The 24192-nt window shown below is 40.1% G+C and overlaps 1 protein-coding gene across 1 annotated transcript in view; it reads right to left on the reverse strand.

The window, feature by feature from the left end:
• UBP1 (upstream binding protein 1 (LBP-1a)) overlaps positions 1–22788 on the reverse strand; it is a 55227-nt gene extending 32439 nt beyond the window's left edge. Inside the window, 2 exon segments of the mRNA XM_012646886.1 lie at positions 8065–8216; positions 22390–22788. Of these exon segments, the coding sequence (XP_012502340.1) occupies positions 8065–8216; positions 22390–22502 (265 nt within the window). The 5' untranslated portion in view covers positions 22503–22788.
• Positions 22789–24192: the final 1404 nt, after the last annotated feature.

Below are 24192 nucleotides of genomic sequence, written 5' to 3' on the forward strand. Positions count from 1 at the left end.
AGAGACTTTAAGTCTAGCTTCATCAGATGGACTCCAGAACAAGAGGTAACCCAAAATCAGACAGCCCTGCTTTGCAAATTTCAAAGCTTCAGAGACCTTATTTCTAAGGTCCTGCCATAGAACTTTAATCTAGTAACAAGAACCAAAGCTAGTAAGGAGGAAATATAATACAGCACAAAATGAAATTTACCCAAACATTTTTTTCTGAAAGTTATAGCATTTAACAAATTGTTAATCCAATAAACATGCTATTTTCTAGGGCCTAAGACCTGTTTGCAAAGTAGCTAATACTGGTTAATTAACATCCTTAGCAGAGTATTCTCCAAGAAAAATTCAGCCTCCCAATGAAAAGGTATTTTGGGAAAAGCTAAGAGAAAAGGTTCCTTTTACTTAGAATTAGGTGCTGATCCAGCAGGAGCAATGAGCCACTCTGGAATACAGCAAGGAGTTAAGATCAGAAGTCTCACTCACATCATGAGGTGTGGAAGCATCAAAGACTCAGCTCCAGTTGTAAGACAAGGGGCAGCCTATTCCAACCAGATCCCTCCTCAAAGGGAGAGCCAGCTGCATGTACTGCACCCTCTAGTGGCTCCATGTTGGGACTACAGCTTTTACTCCACAAAGTGAGAAAAAGCTACTCAGGCATAATCATGCAAACACAGTTTTTAAACTTGGTATTTCTATGGTTCAAAAATGACACTCTAAGACATCAATACAGCTAGAAAAACTTAGAAGAAGCACAGGTGGTGCGTGCCTGAGTCCTAGCTATTCAAGAGGTTGAGGAGAGAGGATCGCTTGAGCCCAGTAGTTCAAGACTAGAATAGAAAACAAAGTGACAACCTGTCTCCTTAAAAAAAAAAAAAAGTAAAGTTAAGGCTACATGGAATTTTCTTTTTCTTTTCTTTACAGTGTTACACAGTGACAAATATCCTTCATCAATAGCTGTCCAAGAGGCAGAAGGTGAGCAATGAGCCTAACGGTAGACTACTAGCAGTAAGCAAGCCACAGCCCAAGAATGGCATTCAGCCCCCAACTACATGCCAAACTTCCTCTGAGAAAATCCATCTAAAAAAGGTGGTGGTGAGGGGGAAACCATATATTTGCCTGGATATTCAAAGTAATAAGAAAATGAAGTATGGTCCCCAGACTAGCAGCAGCATCACCCAGAAACTTGTCGGAAATGCAAATTCCTGGGCCTAGTCCCAGACCTACTGGATCAAAAACTCTATGGAGCACAGCAATGATTTGATGAGCTCTCCAGCTGATTCCAACGCATGCTAAAATATGTAAAGCTACAAATATCCAGTCAGTCAATACCAACACAAAGCATTCAAAATCTTCTAGAAACAACTTTCTACTCAAAAAGCTCTTAATATAAGAATTAACAATCTTTTCTCGGAAGCTGAACAAATGCTATAGGATTTGCCCAGCTCATTTATACAATAAATGCTCCCTCAAAGTGCCATACCAAAGAGAAAAATGGCCTGAATCAGAATGGTCAATTATACATTTGCATCATTTTGTACAGGTTCACTTAATAAAATGTTATATGAGTCACTGCACCAATATTATAGGTAATGAGATCTCAAAAGTTTTTTTTAGGCCAGGCACAGTAGCTCACACCTATAATCCCAGCGCTTTCGGAGGCTGATGCACAATGATCACTTCAGGCCAGGAGTTCTAGATCAGCCTGAGCAACACATCGAGACTCCATCTTCCTAAAAAATTAAAAAATGAGGTAGGCCTGGGTGGCATGTGCCTACATAGTCCTAGCTACTTGAGACTGAGGCCGAGGATTGCTGGAGCCCAGGAGTTTGAAATTACAGTGAACTATGATCACAACATTGCACTTCAGCCTGGGCAACAGAGCAAAACCCTGTCTCAAGGAGGGGAAAAAAGTCCTTTTTAGTTCAAATTATTTCATTGTCTGTGTTAAAATTAACGACTAAGTCAATCTAAAGCTGTTTAAAGTAAATTGCACTGATTCCTTTTCAAGTAATCAAAATTCATGAAGTAGTCATCCACTTGTTTGGTAAGATCATAAATTTTTCAATAGTCTAGGACAGCTCTGGCTCCTTTACTATTGTACCCCACAAATCCATGTGTGTTCACATATATTCACTGTATATGTATGTATACAGATTATATATTTGAATATACATATGGGCAGACATATTTATACACACACACAGAGGAGCAAGGGCTCAGGGTTCATTAGATGCCCATTTAAAGACCTAGTTTTAACAGGGCCCTCTTGAGATAAGCTAGGAGGAGGCAGTACTATAGGATGCAGAGTGTAAAAACACTAAAAGCTTAAGAGAAAATGATGGCCATCCTATGGATACACAGTGGCTCATCCTATACCACTTTGGAGGCCATCCACCTAGTATATGTATGCCTTGGTTAGTTTCCTATTGCTGCTATAATAAATTTCCACATGCTTAGTGACTTAAAACAATACAAATTTATTATCATACATTTCTGGAGTTCAGAAGTACAAAATGGGTCTTACCAGGCTAAAATCAAGCTGTCAGCAGGGCCGTATTCCTTCTAAAGATCCTAGGGGAGAATCCATTTCCTTGCCTTTTTCAATTTCACCTATATCCCTTGGCTTGTGGCCTTTCCTCTACCTTCAAAGTCAGCTGCATGAAGCATTCTTAAATCTCTCTTACCCCTGACTTTCAAACCTCCCTTTTTAAGGACCCTTGGATTTCACTGGGTCCACCTAGATAATCCAGAATAATCCCCCAATCCCACCATCCTTAATTTAATCACACCTGCAAAGTCCCTTTGCCCTGTAAGGTAACACATACAAGTTCTGGGGATCAGGACATAGGTGTTGCTCCATAAATTAATATTACTATATTGGAGACAAAAATGATCTCAGGAGTTTTGCAGGGCTTTGCCCTGAAGGAATATGCGAACATGTTAGTTTGCATATCAAAAGCTGCTCCACCTCAGGAGGGCATCTCAAAGGTCAGTAGCAGCTGCTTTCCAAGGTGACACTGCAGTCTCAAACCTGTGGTTCTCGCCTGCTTTGAAGGACAAAGCAAGGTCTGCATGGAATCACAGGATGAGAGCTGATCAAAGAGTGTCCGCAGGAGAGACAGATACCTGCAGCTAAAAACAATTAGCCCAAGGGACAGTTCCTGCTTGACTTCTGATTACCTGTCTCCATTTGCAATAACTAGATAAAGAAATATGGAGCCACTATATCTCTGTTTAACCCTTCTGTTAAGTGATAGCTTTATCTCAAAGGCTTGTCCTTGAAAGACTTTATAACCATTTGTTCACATAGATAGGGTTAATTAAGGGATCTATAGAAGCCTTTTGAAAGACTTTTAACCTAAAATGAGCTACCTGTTATTATGTAAATCTGTTACCCCTGGCAACCGATCACTGTACCTATAAATAACCATGTAAAACTTCGCTCCTGGCCTCACAATTGACGGGGATATTGTGGGGACTCCCAAGTATCCCTGCTTTGGCTTTTCTTTATAAATCTATAAAACTATACCTTCGTCTCTGTGTATTCTTTTATTTCTATTATTTTCCATTTTCTATTATTTTCTTTTTCTTTGCAACGACCCCTGCCTAAGGGACCTGATTTTTTGCTGGGAGCGTAGCTAACTCCTCACACATGGTATCTTTGAGGAGTCATTATTGTGCCTACCACAGTTGTTAACCCATGCAAAAATGCTATTTCTAAAGCTCAAAACTCTATTATAGGCTATTTAAAAGATTATAATCATACTTTCCAACAGACCTAGCAAAATTCCTGAGTCATTATACAGATATCTCGTCCCACAGTTGTGTTCTAACCACTTTTAAAATTTGGTCATCTAGCTGCTTCGTCTAAATATAATACTTCGTCTTCTAGTACAATCAGAAATCATTAAAGCTCTTATAAATAACTGTAACAGCAGGAAAGGCTCATGATGTGCTTCCTATGTGCTAGTCAGTTTGTAAGTACATCATGGCCTGGCGCAGCGGCTCACGCCTGTAAATCCTAGCACTCTGGGAGGCTGGTGCAGGAGGATCGCTTGAGCTCAGGAGTTCGAGACCAGCCTGAGCAAGAGCGAGACCCTGTCTCTACTAAAAATAGAAAAATTAGCTAGGCGTGGTGTTGTGTGCCTGTAGTCCCAGCTACTTGGGAGGCTGAGGTAGGAGGATTGCTTGAGCCCAGGAGTTTGAGGTTGCTGTGAGCTAGGCTGACGCCAAGGCACGCTAGCTGGGGTGACAGAGCAAGACTCTGTCTCAAAAAAAAAAAAAAATCATAAGTATCTCACATATTAACTCAATTTAATTCTCAACCACCCCCCTAAATTAGCAAGTGGCAGAATGGAATTTAAACATGAGCAGCTAACCCCAGAGACTCTGATGATAACCAGTACTCAATGATGCCCTCTCTACCTCTCACAGCCCACTATGTGCTTTGAATAATATGTGTAAGAACATCCAGTATGCAGCAGAAGCACAAACATCCTGAGGAATTCTACTTCATAGGCAACTAATTTTGACAGCTTCTACTAGGCATTATAGATGAAATTCTCTCTTAAATTTCATCCTTTAATGACAAGGCCATTAAATTCACCACAACTACACTTAAGCATATAATACTCATCATATGAGCAAATAAGTTTATTGGAATAAATTCAATGAAATATTAACTACACAATATTTTAGTTATACCAAGACTGCCATAAAACATGATTAGATTCTTCTTGGGTATTTAAAAATGGTTATAATTCAGAGGCTACCTCAGGGGAGCAGAGCTAGATAACAGAGACAGGGGAAGATGACTTTTTATTGCATACCCTTTCCTCCCTTCTGAATTGGGAACCATGTATGTAACTCATCTATGTAAACTATTAAATTCAAACTGGTGACAATTAACTAAAACCTTAGAAAGCACAAACTATTCTAGTAAAGAGACTCAGTGGTTAAGAAAATAAGATTTTGAATAAGAAAACTCTAGGCTTACATCTATATCCATAAAACACATGGTCAATAAAAGAAAAATTTTTACTTCCTCAAAGGCTTTAATTTCATTATAAAATAGGGGTAATACCTGTGCTTTCATGAACTGTCACTTATTATTTCCAAGAAGTAAACAACCAAGGACATGCAAATTGTAACTCTGGGTCTACAGCCTAAGCCTGGCTCCTAAAACTAAAGTCTGCTAATAATGTTGAGGGCAGGTTTATCTTCTCAGGTGCACAACAGAGACAAGATCAATCATTCGTCCACCTACCCAGGGACATCTACATAATTGATTCTTCCTTCATTCCCTTTTTCTCTTCAAACATTCACCTTATCCTATGTAAAAGGTGGATTTCCTGGGCCTCACATAAATGTAACACACCCCCCACACACCCCACCTTTTTTTCTTCTGTCCACCTTCCTTAAGTGAAGTTCCCAAATTCCCCTTTGGAAAAACAGGCAGAGATCTGTCTGTGGTTTGTATTTTTCCCAGCTGCATCTTCAAATTTTGACTTAATAAACCTCCACTGACTGGGGGGAAAGCCTGGGCACAGCTCCTGCCCCTAATCTCAGCACTTTGGGAAGTGGAGGCAGGATGGTCTCTTGAGGCCAGGCACTCGAAACTAGCCTGGGCAACATAGTAATATCCCATCTCTACAAAAAATTTTTTTAAAAATTAGCTGGGTGCAGTGGTGCATGCCTGTAGTAGTCCTAGTTACTCAAGAGGCTTAGGCAGGAAGATTGCTTGAGCCCAGGTGTGAGGCTGCAGTGAGCTAGATTGTGCCACTGCTTACCAGCCTGGGTGACAGAGACCCTATCTCTTTAAAAAAAAAAAAAGAGGCGACTGTTTAATTTCTCTCTCGCTTATTACAATGGGTACAGAAAAACTCCTATGTGTAAGCTTAAAATGAATTAAAACCTGTACTGATAAATGACAATTTCAAGTGCCCTATGTATTCCCTTCTTATAAAATCTCCATATCCTTTTCCAATAAACAAGACATTTCCATTGAAAGTTATTTTCCTTGGTGGAGCTGAAGAATTCATTTCAATGCAAGAAAATTGATTCATGAGTATTGAAACAGAATAACAAACTGACTTTTATAAACAGCAACAGAAAATAGCATATTATATCACTACTTAAAAGTCACACCATCAAAACTGATGTGTAGATATCACTATACTAAAAATGGTATCACTGAGGTTTGCTTTGTAAGAACTTCCCACAGCAATGTCACTTCACCTAAAAAGGTATTCATGGATTTTATTGGAATTCCTGGATAAAATTCATCAAGCCCATTCAATTCATAGCCATAATCAGTCATTTTTAAATATTATTGTGCACAACTATGCCTGTTTTTCTTACATTCATCAGGTATCACCTGAGAAAGGGACACAGAGGAGCCCGCTGGGGTAATGGAAATGTTGGACACAAGCGGTAGTTTCAAGGGAATATATACATGTTAAAATTCATTGAGCTGTACGCTTAAGACCTGTGCACACTACTATATACACAACAATAATTTTTTTTAAATCTAAGCTTTCCAAATTGACATTGAGCAAGTTAATTAACTGCTTTAAGCCTCAGTTTAATCTGTAAAATGTATTATTAAAACCTCGTCTATGGTTATTGTGGGAATTGAATAAGGTAACACACGTATTTAGCACAATGCTTCATACACAGTAAGCACTCAATTAACGTCAGTCTACTGTATCACCACTATAGATGGTGCACTGCAACTTTCATCATCTGTGTATGCATTCAATTCAGGGTATGTACATAACAAAACATATTCAACTATTCCCCAAGTAAGGGAAACTGAAGTTATTTCCTTTTTTCTCTGTAGAAATAAAGTTACAGTGGATATCCTTGCCCGTACATTGTTTCCTCTGAGATTTTTATGTCTAAAACAGATTACCGAATAAATTCTTAAAGTTCTTTCAAATTTAAAACTTAAGTATCAAATAACTGAAAGCCTACCCAAATACTAAGTATTAAAAACAAAGTGAGAGTATTGTCACAGGTGCCACAGACAGAACTACCTGAAGGAAGATCTCACAGATTCTAAACTTATACATAAAATGAAAAGTTAGAAATAAGTTACTCTTCCACATTTCGGAATATTAATCAAATAGTCTAAAATCTATAGCTCTTTCCAAAAGTTCAAGGAACCAGTAAAAATTCTATTTAATGACAGAAAAATAATCACAATATAATCTTAAGTGAATAGATGTATAATTCTAATTTTTTCTAATTGAAAGAAAATGTACCAAGGAAATATACCAAAAATGTTAAATACAGTCAATTTTTAGTATTATCCTTTCACATATTTCCCAGTTTTTCTACAATCAGTGTGTGTTTTATTTTTATAACAATAAAAATGCTCAGAATTGTTTTAAAAATAGGAATTCAACATGCTTTCAGCATATGCATCCAACAAATTAATTCCTATATAACAAGGTACTTTCATTTGCAGTGGTAAGTCACATCGGCCTGTACCCAAACTGCAAAGAGCACCTAAAAAAAATCCCTTATATTTTCCAAAGGTAAACTCTACCACCACATCTTTTTTCCATCCTGCCCACTCTTTCATGTCACCAAAATGTAAGTCTGACATAAGTATAGACAAGATATGGGAAGATAAAATTCGACACAGTTTATTTAGCCAGACCCCATCTTGGTGCAGCTTAAGTCTATTTTCAGCACAAAACTGCTTTATGTTTAAGATCCAGGTTCCTTGCCAGCTGGACTTCTGATTCATTTTCAAGTTCCATACTGAAACAACTGTCCTTAAAAATAACTGACACTCCTTCCTACTTGCTCCTCCTTTGGATTATGTCTGAAAAACTCTGTAATAAATCCTTCTTCACAGACCCTCTTTAATGCAAATCAGTTTACACAAACTATTACTGTTGGCTCACAGTAAAATTTGTACAATTTTCATTAACTAATGTTGTATAAAATTTAAGAAAAAGAACCTAATTTTAAATTATTACCAGTAATCTAGGCTACAATGCCAAAACATTCATTTTGGATTTCTGTAAATTCTTGCATGTTAAGATATGAGATAGCCATACTAACCTTGGTTCAAGTAAGTGAGTGTTTCATCATGCAGTTTTACTGCGGGCGATGTTGCAGCGCACATCACGTACTGAAAGGGTGGGTGTTTAGTTTCACCATCCAGTGGAAGGCTGGAATCCTCCTGCTTGAAAATGGGCAATGCCAAAACATCACTGAAAAGCAAAAAAATCAACACTGATCTTACTTTGGGTTTAAAATACTTAAAAGCATGCAAACATCTAGGGGTAGTTTCTTTTAAAATTTAAGATCAGAAATTGTACGTAGAATAAAAGAACTACTAATGCTAATCTGGTTTGCTAATTTGGTTCACCTAACAGATAATTTTAACAACACACATCTCTAGGCGGAAGAGTCAGGGTGGCTATGATTACGTGTATAAAATTAGTAGTAGTTAATAAACTCCATGCTACTGATAAAAGTAACAGATCAGGCTGATAATATATATGGTATTTTAAAAAATTCTTTAAAAACTTTAAACTCCAAATTATTTCTACAATAAAAAAAAGAGCAAGTCAAGAGTACATGGCTACCTATTTTAAAAGGCAAGAACTATTACTGCTGCCAAAGGTAGGTCACACTGGCACCATGGAATTACAAAGAAGCATTTGATTAAAATGGTGCTTTACAAAAAGCTCCCTGCTAGGCCTGGCAAGGGCTGAGAACATAAAGCTTCATGCCTCATCTAAAACAATGGCTCCTTCTAGGAGGCAAACAGTAGCAGTAGAAACAGCTGCTATTTTCCCCCTAAGAATAATTCGGGCATTGACAGGGAGGGAGATACAGAGGTCTTCTGACGTGCTGTCTATATTCTGTCAACCTGGGTTTAAACAAATATGGATGTGTATGGTTTGTTTTTCTGTCGTTAACAGCTTTACTGAGATATAACTAACATACCATAAAAGTCACCCTTTTTAAGTATATAACTCAGTGGTTTTTAGCATTTAGTACAGTCACAGGGTTGTGCAACCATCACCAGTACCTAACTGAAGACATTTTCTCACCTCAAAAAGAAATTCTGTACCCATTATTAGTCACTCACTATCCCATCTCTGACCCACTCAGCCCCTGGCAACCACTGATATACTTTCTGTCTCTACAGATTTGCCTATTCTGGACACTGAGTGCAAATGTAATCATATAACTATGTGGTCTTTTTATGACTGGTTTCTTTCACTTAGCATGTTTCATGGGCCATCTATGTTATAACATGTATCAGTATTTCATTCCTTTTTTTTTTTTTTCAGAGACAGAGTCTTCCTATGTTGCCCAGGCTAGATTGGCACTCCTGGGCTCAAGGGTCCTCCTGCCTCAGGCTCCCAAATAGCTGGGACTACAGGTACGGTCCACTGTGCCTGGCACTTCACTGCTTTTTACAGCTTCATTGTATGGACATCCCATATTTGTCATCCATTCATCAAGTGATGAACATTGGGTTGTTTCAATTTTTTTGGCTGTTATGAATAATGCTATGTGAGTACTTTCATATGTATTTGTGTAGACATGATTCAATTCTCTTGGGTGTATACCTATGAATGGAATTACCGGGTCATTATAACTCTGTTTTAACTTTTTGAGAAACTGCCAAACTGTTTCCCAAAGAGCCTATAACATTTTACATTCCCACCATTAATGTATAGAGGGTGATTATTTGTTTTTGAGATAATTCCCTGAGCTTTACATTTATATCTTGTTAATTCTTATATATTCATTCTTCAATTAAAAAGTAAAATAATACTAATAACAACAACAAAATGTCCAAGTGAACAACTACTGTATCAACACCAATAACAGGAACTTATCTAAATTACTTATTTTCTCTTTTATTTTCCTACAAGCTGTTGACTCAGATATTCGGGTAGCCCACTTCAATTAAAAACCAAAATGCATAGGCCGGCCGCGGTGGCTCACGCCTGTAATCCTAGCACTCTGGGAGGCCAAGGCGGGTGGATTGCTCAAGGTCAGGAGTTCGAGACCAGCCTGAGCAAAAGTGAGACCCCGTCTCTACTAAAAAAATAGAAAGAAATGATCTGGACATCTAATATATATACATATATATATATATAAATAAATTAGCCAGGCATGGTGGCGCATGGCTGTAGTCCCAACTACTTGGGAGGCTGAGGAAGGAGGATCGCTTGAGCCCAGGAGTTTGAGGTTGCTGTGAGCTAGGCTGATGGCCACGGCACTCTAGCCCAGGCAACAGAGCAAGACTCTGTCTCAAAAAACAAACAAACAAAAAAAAAACCAAAATGCATCAACTCAGTCTTAAGACAAATAAAAAAAATCTGGAAACAAATAAAATGGGAGGGAAACCCGGGAAAGAACAGTATCCTACCTGCATTCCCTCCTCACCACATATATTTCCATCAAAGCACTGTGCTGACTTTCAAAGACACTAAATTATCTACTAATTCTCCTCTCTTTTATTTATACCCAGAAATCATCGAAACACTCCTAAGTACACAAGCATAACCAAGGACTACATGGTTTGCAATGGTCTCCAAACCTCCCAGAGTCCTCCACACCTTGGAGTTTGTCCCACCTAAGCTCCTGCTTTGGGGGCAGACATAAAAACTTTTCAGGAGAATTCAAACAGTACTCCAAGAATCAGCAGCTCTTTATAAAAAAAAAAGTCACAGTAGTCAAAAGTGGCTCTAGGGTAGATGAAAATATATACCGTGGGGTTTTTTTTGTTTTGTTTTTTAAGAGAAAAAAACTCTGTCCCCCAGGCAGGAGTGCAGTGGTATAATCATAACTCACTGTAACCTTGAACTCCTGGGCTCAATGGATCCTCCTACCTCAGCCCCCTGAGTAGCTGGAATTACACGCACATGCCAACAAGCCCAACTAATTTTTTAAAAATTTTTTTGGGGGGAGGGTCTCACTACGTTGCCTAGGCTGGTCTCAAATTGCTGGCCGCAAGCAATCTTCCTAACTCGGCCTCCCAAAGTGCTGGGATTACAGGCATGAACCACCACACCTGGCTGAAAATATATATTGCATATTCTTATGCCATACATATGAGAGCATTTAAATCCCTCTTAGTGAGAAAGTAAAGAATGAGATGAGAGCTGTGACTCAGAAGCATTAGTTAATTATACTGAAAAATGATATGGGGAGTAATTTTAAGATTTTAATGCTAACCACTTAGGTTGATCATTAGATATAGGTCATCAAAACAAGACATAAGACTGTATGAGAATTGATATTTATAAATTGTCACATATAGATGATAAAATTCTATATGCTTCAGGCCCTAGAAGATAACCACCTTTTTATTCACTTGGTTATAGCCTCAAGGATCCACACAGAAAATACTATGTTCATGGCAGGTGCTAAATGACTCTTGAACAAACTTTATAACATATAAACACCTAAAAATCACTTGCCATTGAATTCCCAATTAACTTTTTACTTAATTAGAAAGAAAATGCATTCCAATCAACACAGCAACCAATGATTCTTTTCAAACAGAAATCAGATCACTTCATTCCTCTGAACTCTCCATCAGTTCACTTTCAACCAGGGTCCTTACAAAATGCTACAAGGCCTACTCAACCTGTTCTTCACCCCTCTCCTTCTCACCCTCATTCCCTGCCCCAGCCATACTAGCTAGCCTGCGTGCATGCTTTTTCCAGGGTCTTTACAGTGGCTCATCTAATGGATGTCCTAATGGCTCATTTCATTCCAACATCTCCACCTCAAAGAGGGCTTGACACTACAGTCCTCCCACCCACACTCCCGATTTCCTTTACCCTGCTCTACATACAGCTCTTACCACTTTCCAACAATATACATGACTTATTAAGCTTGTATCCCCCACAAGTATATAAACCCCAAAACTTGTTTCTTCACTCACTGACCCCAGCATCTAACACAAAGCAGCCCAAACAAGTGCTGAATCAATAAACTAATTGTAGCATTAATAATCAATTGGAGGCCAGGCACAATGGCTCATGCCTGTAACCCTAGCACTTTGGAAGGCTAAGGCAGGAGAATCACTTGAGGACAGGAGTTTGAGACCAGCTTGGACAATGTAGCAAGACTGTCTCTACAAAACAATATTTTTTCTAAATTAGCTGGGTATAGTGGTGAGAGCCTATAGTACGAGCTACTCGGGAGGCTAAGATGGGAAGATCGTTTGAGCCCAGGAGTTTGAGCCTGCAGTGAACTATGATCACACCACTGCACTTCAGCTGGGTGACAGAGCAAGACCCTAACTCTTAAAAAAAAAAAAAGGAAGCACAGGTGCCAGGCTTCTGGCCAGGGCTCTGTTTCCCCCCAAAATAAATTAATTTAAAAAAATTAATTATAGAAGTGATTATTAATAAAATGGAAAATTAGGTCTCCAAACAATTTAAGATTATAATTTCTATGCTGAACCTAAGAAAATCCTAATATTCAATGGTTTTTGTGACCCATAAATGGAAACAGATTTTTGAGTATTAAAGACAGATTCTTAAATTGAACTAAAATAAGTAGAACATTTCTGAATAAAAAACTTACCAGAAAGCTACAACAGTCTTGACCCTGTAATGTATTAAACTCATAGTCTCAAAATACATAAAACCAAAGGATGCATTTTGTAAGGCAAAACTAAAAGATCTACATGTTGGTAAATTTTAACATAGGTTAGCACCCAAAATTAGGATGTTACAGAACACTTGGTAATCATAAGAAGCTTGATCGAATGGAAGTATAAAAAACTATTTGGGGCCAGGCGCGGTGGCTCACGCCTGTAATCCTAGCACTCTGGGAGGCTGAGGTGGGAGGATTGCTTGAGCTCAGGAGTTCGAGACCGGCCTGAGCAAGAGCGAGACCCCGTCTCTACTATAAATAGAAAGAAATTAGCCAAACAACTAAAAATAGAAAAAATTAGCCGGGCACGGTGGTGTGTGCCTGTAGTCCCAGCTACCCGGGAGGCTGCAGCAGGATTGCTTGAGCCCAGTAGTTTGAGGTTGCTGTGAGCTAGGCTGATGCCACGGCACTCTAGCCCAGGCAACAGATTGAGACACTGTCTCAAAAAAACAAAAAACAAAAAAAAAAAAAACTATTTGGACACCTAAAAACCCAGCAATGTTAAGATGCCTTCAGGGAGGACAAATGAATGACCGGGAGACACTAGTGTGAGGGGGAGACATCATCGTACACCCTTTCATAGCTTTTAAATGTAACTGTATGACTGCATTAGTTTTCAAAAAGTTAAAATTTGAATTTTTCTTAATGGCAAGATAGCTAAAACATATCTGGAAGCTAACTGAAAATTCTAAAGAAGAATTTAAGAGACAGAAAAGAAACCAAAATGGAAATAACATAGAGAACTGAATATTTAATAATGACAGGCTAAGTAATTTAGACCAACCTCTACCCCACTGAGAACAAGAAATAAACAAAAGCTACATTATTACACATATATTCATAAAAGCATTGAAGAGCTAACAAAAGAGTGAACCACAAAGCTGTGCTGTGGTTTTGGTGGCCTTCTGGGTCTAGGATATGCCTGTCCACATTAAACTGGATGGAAAGAGCTAGAAGCGCAGGGTAAGGGTGAAGAGAAAGTAAGCAAGATTTTGCATGGGCTTCCAGCACCAGATAGCTTCTCCAGGGTGGTCACTGACAGGTAGGGTTTCCAGGGGGTTGACAAGCAAATGAAAAGGCTAAGGTATCAAATCATTCCAAGTAATTCTGTAATGCCAATACCCAAAAATAGCCAGGCAAAAAAACACAAACAAGACTCTAAGAGCAAAAACCAACAGCACAAATAACAGATGGCATATATCCAATACCAGATTCTGTCTGTTGGTATTCAGCTCTTTCCTGCCTGTGTTGCAGAGGGTTGGAGGCCTAAAACTACACATAAAAGACTTCTTGCTAGCTAGAGTCCAGCCAGATTGCTCCAAAGGCAAGGCACGGGTGGGAAATTACAAGAATGGGAAAGGGAAAAGCCAGCCACAAAGGCAGGCAGCCCGGTTGCCGGAAATTTCAGGGGATTAGCAGCCATGCCTCCTCCCCCAATCCTTGTAGTGTGTTACATATCAGGTACATACTAGGGCATGTTACACAACAGGTACACGCCCTCCTCCCCCAACCCTTCCAGCACCTTTGCAATCAAATACTTTACTTAATCCCTCTCTGCTTGAAACATCTAAGTGATTCCCATTTTCCTTACTGGATACAGACCAAAGACTTCAGATGGTGGAATTATCAGACACAAATTATAAAATTATGCTTCCTCTGGTTTAAAGAAATAAAAGACCAGTCTGAAAAGTTCTGCAAGGAACAGGAACATTTAAGGGACAACAAAACTGAAAAAGAACAAATAGAACTGTAAAATAAAATTGTCAAAATTAAACAACTCAGACAAAAGTTCAGACTAACTAAGGAAACTAGAACATAGGTAGAAAGAAGTTATTTAGAAGGCAGCAGAGAGAGGGAAATGAGGGGAAACACAGAAGAGAAGTTAAGGACAAAGTGAGATTTTACACTGAAGTCCCAGAAGAAAGAATGGAGCAGATGCAATATTTGAAGATAAAGGCTGAGCAAATTCCAGAATTAATAAAATAGACCAATTCATTGATTCAAGAAGCCTAAATGACCAAACCGGGATAAGTAAAAAGAAATACACACCTAAATACATCACAGAAAAACTCATAAGCTGTATGGTATGTGGAAGTTCAGTTTTATCAGTAAAGTACCAAGGGAATCAGCTAAAAACAGGCATGGGAGGAAGAATTGTTAGTGTAAGGAGGAGGAGTCATCAAGCCTTCCAGAAGAAGGAGGGAATAAATGAGGACACCCAGTGTAACTACTGAGCAGCAGGATGGCCATACTCAACAACCAAAGTCACGAACGAACCACAACTGAGACACTGAAAATCAGAATATCCTCATGTCCATTAAATAAATTTCACGTGTAGTCAAACATTTACTCATTAAAACAAAGTTAAAATCACCAAATCCAGGCTGTTGTCACTGTGAGATTTATAGAACCTTGAACACCTCATAGGAAAAATTTTAGCCCATAAGGAAAGTTCCAACTCACTTGAAATTAATATAGTCTAGATTAAAAACAAAAAATAACAGAAGAACAGAAAAGAAAATTAAGGAACAATCTCATCAGGGAATACAGACAATCTATTTGTGAAACTCTGGAAGCATTCTCTCTAAAATCAGTAAGAAGACTAAAAATTCAAGTTCTTAGTGCTTATAAACAACACCACACTGAAGCCCTAGCCAGCCCACAAAGGCAAAAAAAAGTAAGAATTACACAGGAAGAAACAAATTTATCATTATTTAAAGATATTGTATAACTACACAGAAAATCTGAAAGCCAACAAGTTATTAGAACTAAGAAGTTCAGCAAGGTCTTGGAAGAAAAAAGAAGATACAACAATTAAGAACAACAAACAGCATTCCCAACTTCCTTCCTATCCAGAAAGATCATATTCTACCTATATTGAGAAGACGTTTCAACTACCAATTGGTAGGCAACCTAAGAATGCAGTGGAAAGGACTGGAGGTCAAACCCCAGTTCTGGAGTTTCAAATCCCAGCTCTGCTACTTAACTTCTTTAAGCTCTAACAATGGGTTTGTTTTTAAACTCAGAAAAAAATATTCAAAGTATCTAAACTCTAAGCATACATTTAACAGGTTCTCAAACAGGTCCATAGAATCCAGGAGGATCCAAGACTTTTTCGGGGGTGTCAAGACTATTTTCAGAGCAATACTAAAGCATTATTTGCCTTTTTGACTTTGTTGACATTTACATTTAGAGCACAAAACCAGTGGTGGTTAAAACTGCTGGTGCCTTAGCATGAATCAAGGCAATGGCACCAAACCATACCAGTAGTCCCTTTATTTTTCATGAATGACAAACACAGTAAAAGATATTTAATTTTGTTAAATATTGGTCTTTGGATGGGTATAATGTATTTCTGCTGCACACCTCAATGCGATGGTTGTCTCAAGGAAAAGCTCTTGTGCAACTGTTTGATCTTGTGAGCTGACCTAGCAGTTTTTTTCATGGAACATTATTTTTACTTGAAAGAAAAACTATGACTATTCATACCTGACATTTCACAGAAATTTCCGAAAACTGAATAAAGTGAGTCTCTCATTTTAAGAAATAACTAATGGTATTCATTACCAATTATAAAATCTTTGAGTCCTCCACCACGTACTTTCTCTGATGAGATGGTAGCAACATTAAGGAATACGACTTTTTGATAATAAAAATGTCAACATTTGGAAGATGTGCATAACTCAGGAAACCACTATTTTCCAAATGACCAATGCATGCATGTTTCGTAATTATACAGGGTAAGAGATCCAATTGAAGTGCAAGACAGATCAATCTATTCTAATGTAAGATTGAGTACAAAAAGTACACTGATCTAGTTTCAGATTCCACACTGCAACTAAACTTTTTAAGAAACTACCATTTGTCAAGTGTTGGTGTAGCACCAAAGAATATCCACAATTACCTGAAAGGGCTAGTAATGTAATTTTCTTTTTTCCAATCACTTATCCTCATGAGGCTGATTTTCTTCATATGTCAACCAAAACAATATATTCCAATAACAGATATGAGAATCCACCAGTCTTTCACTGAACCAGATATTTATGAATTGGCAAAAAAAAAATATAAAACAATGCTACTCTTCTAAGTTTTTTGTTTTAGAAATTTTTTTAATAAAAAAATTATGGCAATACACAATGGTTTGCGATTATTATTTTAAATAAATTAAGTATCTTAAAATTTCTTGATACTTTCATTATGAAAAAATATACAGCATACTATTCAACTCAGATGAATTAAGACAAAGTAATCCCTAAACAAATGACACAGTGGTCCTACTCTACTCAAAATCACTGCTAAAATAATGATAGAGATCCTTTCAAGGCTAAATAGCATTCGCAAGTATATTTTATCTTTTGTTTCCAAAAAATTTACATGTTTAAAAACAACAGTTTAGACTACTACACATCAGAAGTGTCAAAATCACATGAGAAGGAAAAACTAAAAACTGTCACAGGAGATAAAAAATAAATGCAATAGGGGATCTTGGATTAGAAAAAGGACAACAGGGGGAAAACTGTGAAATCCAAATAAAATTTTTTACTTTATAGTACTACACCAAGGCTGATTTCCAGATTTTGAAAATTGCACTCTACTGATGAAAGAGAAGCTGGGTGAAGGGTATATGTGAGCTCTCTACATTATTTTTGTAACATAAAAATTCCAAAATGAAAAGTATTTTTTTAAGTTAAAAAGTTCAACTACTAATATATGATGAGTAAAAACTAGTTTTGTCATAGTTAATATCAAGGCAAAAAATTTTAAATCTTAAAAAAACTGGGTTAAAAATTAAAAAAAAGACTCCACCACCAAAGGCTAACAGTTTCATATCCAACTATTAGATCTGTCCCAAAGCAAGCAGAATGTTAGAGCTTCTTCCAAATTCAGTCACAGAATCTATAGCCAAAACAAAAAAAAAAAAGAAAAGATGAAGCATCAGATGGTATTCCACCAACGTTTAAGCATATCCTGGCAAACCAACAGCGCTGCTGTGATGAAACATATCAAGTTTATGAGACCATATCAATAAACTGTCAAGTTTCAAACAGCCCTAATTGAAGGATATGTACACTATACTGAACTTTGGGCTGAGGGGTGGAAAACCACCCTAATTATTATTTTAAATAATAATTTAAAACTGAACACAATAAAGATCTACGGACAAACAATAGAATTATGTAAATTAGCTGAGATAGTTCTTAGTCTACATAAAAATAACTTCTTCAATATAAGATTTCAATACTCAGTAAATCCTTTTCCAAGGCAATCAAAGTACATTGCTGTATCAGACTCCATCCTTTAGAGAAGAGACTGGCAAACTATGGCCCAAGAGTCAAATCCTGCCAGCCTGTCTTTGTACAACCAGGAGCTAAGAATGGTTTTACATTTTTCAAAGGGATTGTAATAAAAAGAAAAAAAAGGTGACAGTCTATACTGCCAACAAAGTCTAAAATATTTACTATCTAGCCCTTTACAGAAAACGTTTGTCCACCCATGCTTTAAGGTAATAAATTTAAAAACCAATGTGGACACTATAATCTGAAATAAACAGATTTTTAAATCAGTAATTTACTAAATTCTTTCTTGTGCTACAGATAAGATTAAATCCAGAAAAAGATTTTAGACCTGGAAATCAGAAGTTTTATAGCATTTATTGCTAATTCTGAAAGTATTCGGAAGTATCGTTCATAATATATTTTTAAAGTTTCACTGATCCTCAAGATTTTCTATACAGATCCTCAACTGTAAAGTCCTAATAAACCCATTATATTAATAAGCTGGAAATACCATCAATCGAAAATACATCTAATACACCCAAACTACATCACAGCTAGCCTCGCCTACCATAAATGTGCTCAAAACACTTACATTAGCCTATAGTTGGGCAAAATCACTTGGCAACACAATAAACTGTAGAGCACTGGTTGTGGCTGACTGGGAGCTGTGGCTAACTGCCACTGTCCAACATCAGGACAGAGTATTATACCGCATATGTCACTAGTCTGGGAAAAGACCAAAATTCAAAATACAAAGTACAGTTTCTCCTGTGTTTCTACTGAATGTGTATTGCTTTCACACCAAAAATCATAAGTCGAACCATAAGACAGTCCCGTCTGTACTTCCAAAATATATGTCACCTGCTCAGGGACAGTCTGTTTTAGCATGAGACCAAAAAAAAAATCATCAGCTTTTAATAGCTACATAATAAACCTTATTCTTACTAATCTTTTACTAACTCAACACTGATCTAAGTTAAAATTTTCCTGTTACAGGGTCTGTAAACTGACTTTCTAATTTTAATTTTTAAATTAACATATAACATTGTATGCATTTATCACATACCGCACCATGTTCCGACATATATACATTGTAGAATGGTTAACTCTAACAAATGCATTACGTCACATAGTTATTATTTTGGTGAAAGCACTTAACATCCACTTTCCCAAATTTTTCAATAGTCATTAACTAGCCACCTTGCTGTACAATAGATCTCTTGAAATAAACTGACATTTTAACTTTTCAATCAATATTCCAATATTCCTTTATTAAAAGGATTTGTTGTGTAAAATTTGAATTGTCAAAAGGCTGCACTCAAGAATCCAGAAGGCTGCATGTGGCTCCAAGTCCCCAGATTCCCTATCCCTAGATTTCTAAGGTCTCTGCATCCATCTCTAGAATTCTAGAGTATTGTATTGTAAATTCTAGAGTATGGTACCGTAAAAAAGTTTTTTTTTTTTTAAAAAAGGTCTTGCTCTGTCACCCAGGCTGGAGTACACTAGTGCAATCATAGCTCACTGCAGCCTCAAACTCCTGGGCCCAAGCAATCCCCTTGCCTCAGCCTCCCAAGTAGCTGGGAAAACAGGCATGCACTACTTCCCTATTTTTTTGTAGAGACAAGGGTCTTGCTATGTTACCCTGGCTGGTCTTTAACTCCCAGCCTCAAGTTATCCTCCCACCTTGGCCTCCCAAAGTGTTGGGATTACAGGCACAAGCCACCATGCCCAGCCAGTTACCAAGATTTTAAAAATATTTATGACCTGCCTTATTTCAAATAGAATCTGCAGTTCACATCTCACATGCAAGTGTGACACAACAGTACACACTGAACACATATACACAAAATGAGAACCAGAGCCAAAAGAAAAAAGGGAAGCAGCAAAGGTAGTATCAAAAATTAGCCGCAACATATCCTCAGTACTATCAGCCTACATTACTTTACGCAAAAATATTTTTCCTTTTTTTTTAAAGATATGGGGTCTCTTTATGTTACCCAGGCTGGAGTGCAGTGGCTATTCACAGGCTCAATTATTGTGCGTTACAGCCTCGAACTCCTGGCTGGGCTAAGTAATCCTCCAGCTGCAGCCTCTCCAGTGGCTGGGGCTACAGGTGTGCACCACCATGCCCACCCCAGCATTAAGTCACATCATTGAGAAGAACTCTTTCTTTCTTTCAAGCTATCTTCCCAAAAGCTCAGGAAACCATTCCCTAAAAGAAGTCTCAAGAAATACCTCCTGTTTAAAGCTATCCAAAAAGTAAATACAGTAAGCATACCTCACTTTGAAAGACAAATGGAAAGATGTCCACAAAGAAAATTTTTATCAAGAAATCATTTTTCCAATAATTTCCTCAAGTTTATTTCTTGAATTTAACAGAGAACAAATGAAATAGATAAGCCTTCCTTCCCATTACATGCCAGAAAGAGACCGAATGCTCATGCTGGAGAATGAATGTGCTACTTACAGACACTCCAACCCTCTCAGGGATCCAGGACCGTGGAAAGCGCAATGGCAATGTTAAGGAGGCCTGCAGCAGCCTAAAGCCTTCTTCAGACTTTCTCCTTATCAAGTAAATTTTGGAATTTCTAAGTTTGAGATTTTCAAATAATTTGCAAGCAGCAAGCACTCTCATCTCTTGGTTTTCGAAGACCCAGTTAAATATGAAAAGATATCTAAGCAAGCTCCTTAAAAATGGTATTCATCTTCATATTTACTTGAAAATCAGATTAAATGACACAACCAAAAACATTCAAGGAAAAAAGCTCCCTCGTGAAGAATGTTGTAGATGACACACAATTACAAAGATGTCAGGCATTACTTTAAGAACAAGGTCAGGGAAAGGTTTAAAATCCTCAAGATTTTATGTCCTTTTCACAGAAATAAACCATACAAAGAAGTTAATCATATAACCTAGCCAAATCGCTACAACAAAGTATGGTTCAAATAAAATCCTAGAAAAATGTAAAAGCTCAAAATAACCCTCAATAAGCAAACTTTCATTTTACCATAATTGAACAGCAACTGAAGAGACACACATACTGAACTTGCTTCACGCGCCCTCTTCAGCCTTGACTGTAAGCCCCTTGTTTCAAGAGGAGTGAAGGAGCAGCATGGCACTAGAGGAGTGTTTTTACCAGGGAACCACTGCCTCTAGCACTCTCCTCTTGGGTGACCCCATGACTTTCAGTAGCTCTATTTCCTCAACAACTGAGACAGTTGTTTTAGAAAATAAGCCACCTCATATAGAGCCCTCAAGTTACACAACTGCAGAGAGAAGAGGTGCCAAGTTCAGGGAGACCAGCAGAGACCAAATCTGGGCCAGACGCTGGTGGCTGAACTCCCAGTTTAATATGCTTCCCACCACTCTCTTCCACACTCCAAGAAACGTCTCCACCTTTCTGAGAGTTCTTTATGGCCCGGAGTTTTAAAGATTTAAAAGCCCAATTATTTTATGAAGCAGCCCCCACCATTCCAGGCCACCTCTGACCCAGAAGTCTTTCTTCCTCCGAATATTTATGCTCCCTGTCCTCCCTCAGAGCTGCACTGAGATGTATGAACGCTACTGGGAAACCGTACAGCGCTTCAAAGACATCAGGCATTTATCTAAACAACAGAAAGCTATATTTAATTCACATTAACGAAAAGCTGCCAAACCACTGAATTTCGGACTTCATTAATCCGTTGGACACTACGGTACACTATATTTCAATAAAGCCGCTAAAAAATAAAGAGTTTCCAAACCGGTAACAGTTAAAAAGGATAAAGGGCTGAAACTAAAATCAGATCTGTTTCAACCTCTCAAAATTGAAATGAATGGCTGCTAGTACAGACCGCAGAGACTAAACAAACTATTGTTTGTGGTGCAATCACTGCATCTTAAAACCCTCTACAAGAGGAAACAGCTTGTGAGGGTAATCCCCAAAATGAGAAACTTCACTTTGAGACAATGAAAAAAACAAAACGAAGTCCAAGTGTTTTCCCCCCGCTGCTACTCTTTCACTTATAATTTACTAATATCAAGTGGTTAAAATCAGCAGCCTGAAAAGACCACAATGCAGGGCAACAGCAGAAACTGACGCCAAACGTTGAAGAGTATTTTATTTTCCAAATATAAGTGCTGCCTTTTCTTACAGTGTATTCCAGCTCTAATGGGGCTTGTAAATCACTTGTAAGGAAAGAAAACCCCTTCCCCCACCAATCCAAGCCATTCTAACAGCGGGGCGTGTTTTACAGCAAAAATGAAGCCCGCAGGAAAGGCTTGGGAGCTTCCCTCCCCCGCCCGCCAGTCACCGGGGTAGGCAGAGGCCTGTGCGGTTCCATGGCCCCCGACGGCCACGCGGCACTACCCCGACCCCGCGGCTGGGGAGGCCCGGGCATCGCAGGGCGCAGCCACGCCTAGCAAACACCCCGGACCGTGCAGGCCTTCCCCACGGAGACAGAGGCTTCTGCCCGCCCGGGTGCCCAGTACCTCATGCTGTAAGCGCCGGCGCCCAGCTCCTGCCCGATGCCCGAGAGGCTGGCGTCGAAGTCATGTACCAGCCCAGATTCGATCACCTCGTCCATTTTGAGCACCCAGGCCATCTTCCGGCCTCGCCCCGCGCAGCGCGGCCTCCGCGTCCGGGGCGAAAGGGCCGGAGCTCCGCTGGCGCGTCCTGAGGGAGGGCGCGGGTGAAGCCTCCGGCGGCGTGACGACTGGTCACCAGCGGCAGCCCCGGCGGCGGCCGGGACGAGCGCGGCCAGAGCCCAGCTGGCAGGGCACCGCGAGCCCGGCGAGCAGCTGCAGCGGGAGCGGCAGGGCCGCCGGCAGCGCCACCCTCCCGCGGACACCGACCCCGCGCCTCATGCCGCCGCCGCCCACCCCCCGCGCCGCTAGCGCTGCAGTCGCCGCCGCCCGCCCCACCCCGAGGCCCCCGGTCGCATCCTCCCCCGGACTGCGCGGGGACGGGAGCTCAGCCCGCTCCGCCAACCCCAAGGGACTAGCCACCTGTCCGCCCGTCACCCGCTCCCCAGCCTTGACCCCCGGCCCTCGGCCCGCCCGCCCAGGCTCTAGCGCCACACCGCCCCGGCCAACCCCGCCGACGCAGCTCCGCCGGCCCGGACACTGGTTTCGTACGGCTCCGACTTAGTCTCGCTCGCCGCTTCCGCCTCCTCCGGCCCCGCCCCGGCCCCGCCCCCGCGTTCGCCCTCCGCCCCGACCCGCCCCGTACAGCCCCGCGCTTCGAGCCACTCCCAGCGCCTCTCGGCCGAGGAGTAGTCTGCGCCGTGAAGTTCGGCCCCGCCCACGCAGCAGGTTCTCAGCCCCTGCGGCTTCGCTGCCTCTCTACACTTCAACGCAGGAAGAGGCGGGACCAAAAGGGCTGCCAGTTCCCGCCCCGTCCAAGAGAGCGGAATGATTGACAGGCAAACTGGGCAATAAAGGCAAGCGCTTGGACGAAGCTCCCGTGAGTCTCTGTGCCCCTGGACCAAACAACCAGTCAAAATGTTCTTTCCCCTTGGGCGGGCTCGAGGAGTGAATTTGCGGCCAAAAGAAAGAGTTCATTGGACTGCACTGGAGGAAGAGGCCCAAAACGTCACTTCTGGAGATGCTTTGCTACTCTGTGGTATTTCCCAGTAGTCTCTGCCTTTTGCCCTCACTATGGAAGGAGAGAGCGGTTCGCACCGCGCGTGGGATAGGAAGACCAATTGTGCAGAAACCTTGATTGGCATTAGAATAAGCCAATCAACGCTCCCGAAATAGAGCTCCGGAAAGTCTTCCCCAACAACTGTATTGCCACGGGCACGATGGCTAGCTTGAGTTAAACTAGGTGTCCAAGTTATGGAAGGCAATCTCTTGACGCTGGAGTTCTGACCCATTAGGACGCGCCACAGGAACAGCTAGGCTCCTCGAATGGTCTCCCTCAGAGGCGCAGCCTGGGCACGTGCCATTGGGGCTGAAGGACGGAACTCCCTTTCTCCGAGGGAGGCCAAAGATTAAGGAGGAGGCAGAGGCTGATTTACAGGGCAAGCGTGCGGATCAGAGCTCCTGAGATTCGGCTCCTAGCGTTTGGCGGGCGGAATCCCTGTTGAAGAGGCCCTGTGACCTCATGGCTTCGCCCTGGGTGGAGCTCATTGCCTCAGAATAAGGCCTAGATGCTGAGCACTAGCCTCCCACCCCAACTCGCCAGTTTAAGTGCAAATACACATAGATTAAACCCAGATGTCAGCCTAGTAACACAGTGGCTCTCAGCCAGAAAAAATACTCATATGCCTCTGTGATTTAAGTATTAACTTG

This window comes from Propithecus coquereli, unplaced genomic scaffold, assembly GCF_000956105.1.
Source record: "Propithecus coquereli isolate 6110/MARCELLA unplaced genomic scaffold, Pcoq_1.0 Scaffold251, whole genome shotgun sequence".
In the NCBI taxonomy this organism is placed as follows: domain Eukaryota; kingdom Metazoa; phylum Chordata; class Mammalia; order Primates; family Indriidae; genus Propithecus; species Propithecus coquereli.